General features: G+C 38.7%; 1 protein-coding gene across 1 annotated transcript; it reads right to left on the reverse strand.

The window, feature by feature from the left end:
- Positions 1-513: 513 nt before the first annotated feature.
- On the reverse strand, positions 514-2794 carry LOC132172048 (L-type lectin-domain containing receptor kinase IX.1-like). The gene has a single exon (XM_059583481.1). It carries the CDS (start codon positions 2762-2764, stop codon positions 797-799), a length of 1968 nt encoding a protein of 655 aa, XP_059439464.1. The 5' UTR covers positions 2765-2794; the 3' UTR covers positions 514-796.
- Positions 2795-4127: the final 1333 nt, after the last annotated feature.

Here is a 4127-nt window from a genome sequence, read left to right on the forward strand (position 1 = left end):
TGAGAGGGAGAACGTGTAATACTGCGGACTGTAAGGATAAATATTGGATTGTGTACGTAAACATTAGTTAACCATATTTTGGATATAATTAATTTCAATTTAATATTCAATATTGTCTAATAGAACAAAAAGACATGAACCTCGTACAGATGCTCCAATTTTAAATTAATATTCTTCTCCTTGTCTCGTATGTGAGTTCTATAAGATAATTGTGGATTTGTGGCATCACATAATCCTGCACGCATTAGTACTTAATTATTAAATTATATATCCACGAACTTCAGTGCGAATTAATGCCACATGCATGTTCCGATCCCCACGTTAAACTTTCTCGTAGAGCAATTCAAGATAGATATTGTAATTGCCATTAATTAAGTATTGGAAATGAAAAGTTGTATAAACACCTCTTCAAAGAGTGTGAGACCTGGTAAATCTGGAGTCACACCAGAAAAGTCTGAAGTCACAACAGGAAAACTGGAAACAAATTCTCAATTATCATTCAACTTTCTCTAGCCCATGGAATACATCAATATTTATAAACTACATATTCTAGTGGAATTAAAATAAAAGAGAATGAATAACTAACTATAAGATAACTATAAGATAAACTAGAACCGTAGCTGGTGTCAAACTAAATGATAAAGATAAACTTCAACTCGCAACAAATAAAAGATAAAGATAAACTAAAACATTATTGAAATAGTGCTCGAACTAAGACTCTCTCATGGGTGGGGTTCTGCTCTCTGCATCAAATAGACAATATAATTAAGCAATTTTTAAAACCAAAGAAATAATGTCAACGACCTTCATGAAGGCTTGTAGTTATGGAATGTCCACCAGAACTGACTAATGCTCTACGTATAGGATATATGGGAACAGGCATCTGTGTTGGAAGATTTGGTGTTGTTGCATCCGAATTAAGAACGCTAATTGCTTGTCTAATGGAGGGCCTGAGATTTCGATCAGGGTGAGCACACCAAAGTCCGACAATCATCAAGCATTCTACCTGTTTTTCATCAAAATCATTTTGCAACTTCCCATCCACAGCCAAAAGAAGATCTCCTCTCCCATAAAGATTCCAAACCCATTGAACCAACCCTACGTCGGAATTATCTTCGATAGGATAACCTGACCTTCTTCTGGTAGCAATTTCTAAACAAACCACCCCGAAGCTGTATACGTCAGACTCTTTACTAGCCTTACCCGTACTTATATATTCTCGAGCCATATATCCTAAAGTTCCGGCTAATCCGGTTGTTTGAGGACCTAGCTCGTGATCCATAAGCCGAGCTAACCCAAAGTCACCAAGCTTGACACTGAAACTAGAGTCTAGCATGATGTTGCTAGATTTGATATCCCGATGCACCACACATTTCTCCCACTCTTCATGAAGATAAAGCAACGCGGAGGCCAACCCAAGAGATATCTTGTATCTCATTGCCCAAGGGAGTGGACTCCTCTCCCTAAAGAGGTGAGAATCAAGGCTACCATTTGGCATAAATTCGTAGACAAGTACGAACTCACCTTTGTCATGGCACCATCCTATGAGTTGCACAAGATTCCGGTGCCTCAGCTGGCTAATGATCTTCACCTCGGTGATGTATTCTTTCTTCCCTTGTTTAGATCCTCTTGAAATTTTCTTTACAGAGACTAGTATGTCTAAATTGATTAAATACCCCTTGTAAACCGCACCAAACCCTCCCTCACCCAACTTTCTCTCATTTGAGAAGTTGTAGGTAGCTGAAATAAGCTCGTCATACGAGAACCTTCTTGGCCCTGCTCCTCTTTCTAGGACGCCATTTATCGATGCTAAGTTCACCGTCTCTTCTGTTTCTCCTTTCTTTTGCGCTGTTACTCTTCTCTTTTGCTTATGCCTCAAGAATATTGCAAATGCTACAATCAACCCAGCTATCAAAATACCACCAGACGCTGTCAGACCCACGATTAATCTTATATTTTTTGCTTTCTTTCCACTTTTCTCTTTTACATCCATAGTTGAGTTGAATTCCCATGACAGAAGCGTATGTTTTGCTGGAGGAGCACCAACTGAAGCTGAAAATCCAATTGTGACATACTCAGGCAGAACCTCGGAGAGATCAATACGGTAGGAAAGACTAGTATTCTCCTGAGAACAAGAAGTCTTTTCGTAGGACCAAGAGACGCTCAAATTCATGGTAGAAGCATTGTAGGAGATCAATACACCAGCACTTTCTCCACTGTGGCAGCTGGCATTCCAAGGTGTGAAATTGGCAGAAGCAAGTGAGTTGCTGTTAATCCCCACATGCTGAAACTGACGATCCCATTCGTCGTTAGGGAATAAATCGAACTCCACATGAACAATTTGGTTCTGAGATGAATCCTTGGTTGTGGAGTTGAATAGACCTAGATATCCAGCTCTTGAATTCGGTGGGATTTCAATCCCAGCAGGAGCCAGGAAGAATGCAAGCCCATCACCACAAGGACCACTCATAGGAATGTCAACCCTGAAGGTGAAATGAGTTGTGAAGTCAGAGATGCTTCCAGTATTTGAGTCCCAGAGTGGCACCCTCTCCGCATAGGTGGCCCAACCAGCAACGTAAGCAGCACTTGTGGCCATATAAATGGCTCCATCAGAAGAAGGTGCAGCGTCTCCATGATATTGTATGTTGGACGCGCTGGGCTCAAAGCGAGATATTTTGAAAGAAACTGAATTTGCAGAGGGAAGAAGAAAAAGCAATATTAAGAAGAGTGGTAGCTTGAACAAGCTGTATAAAATGGTGGCCATGGCTTGGGAAAGAGAAACAAGGAGAAGAGATGAACAGGGACAAGTTGGAGAGCAATTGCATTGAAGTGGCACTTCAACTTACGACCCTTTGATTGAACCTATATAACATTGGGTTGCTTGCCCACTCTGGAAAAGAAATGGGGAAAAAAAAAAAAAAAAATTGTCCCTTTGACAAAGTCAAAGCCATGAAACAATCACATGCACAGCCATGTCTATACGTTTCTTGTAGAATGCCGCGTAAGCAATCACAGCCATCAAACTCTTGAGGCACGCGTACTTTCAAGTAGGGGTGTCAAAAATAACCGGGAAATCGGAACCGGGACCGGAAAATCGGGAAACCGGGAAACCGGGGACCGGTTCCGGTTCCGGTTGCCAAAAAAAAAAACTGGGACTCGGTTCAAGCCCGGTTAAGTAATCCGTAAAAACCGGGAAAACCAGAACCGGGTCTTATTTTATTATATATATATATATATATATATATATATATTGTCTTTGTAATATGTTTGTGAACTATTTTTATTATGAGTGTATTTCTTTTGATTGGTAGATTATTTAAATACTTGTTATATTTTTTATTTTTTTGGGTTTTGAATTGTTGTAGTAAGAGGTATTTATTTCTTGTGCATGTTGGTTTGTTTACATACTTGTTTTTACTTTTTATTGTTTTAATGTTTTCTTTATGTATCTAATTTAAAATGATCTTTAAGGTATTTTAAAAAATTTGATTTTTTTTTTATTTCTAAGGCTCATATGGGCAAAAACATTGATTTTTTAGAATTTTTAGGCTTTTTTAGGTTTATTTTTTAATTATTTGGAACAATCACAATAAAGTCTCTTTAATGTAGACAAAAAGATTAATAACTTTTTTTTAAATGAGCTAACTTATGAAAAAAATAATGGGTTTATTTTAGGCCCAATACCTAAAATAAACCCCAAACACTAATTTTTTTCAAAAACCGGTTACCGGACCGGGTAAAACCGGAACCGGCCGGGAACCGGGACCCCGGTTAACCGGGGTCCCGGTTCCGGTTCCGGTTTCCCAAAACCGAAAACCGGGGTACCCCGGTTCCGGTTCCGGTTTTGGCCAAAAACCGGGAAACCGGACCGGGTTGACACCCCTACTTTCAAGCTCCTCCCCAACGACCTTTTTATGGGCTGGGCCAGCCGCATTGAGTACTGTTTTGAAAATGAATAGAACCTAATAAATAAAGGAAATTTTTTCTTCAAACTATTTTGAAATATACTTTTTTCCATTCACCCTAATAAATGCTAAATATATTATAATATGTGAGAGATTATGTTTTCTTTTACAATTTTTTACAATTATTAACTTTTCTTTAACTAACTTAGGGATTAAACTACA

The sequence above is a fragment of the Corylus avellana genome, chromosome ca2 (genome assembly GCF_901000735.1).
Source record: "Corylus avellana chromosome ca2, CavTom2PMs-1.0".
Taxonomy (NCBI): domain Eukaryota; kingdom Viridiplantae; phylum Streptophyta; class Magnoliopsida; order Fagales; family Betulaceae; genus Corylus; species Corylus avellana.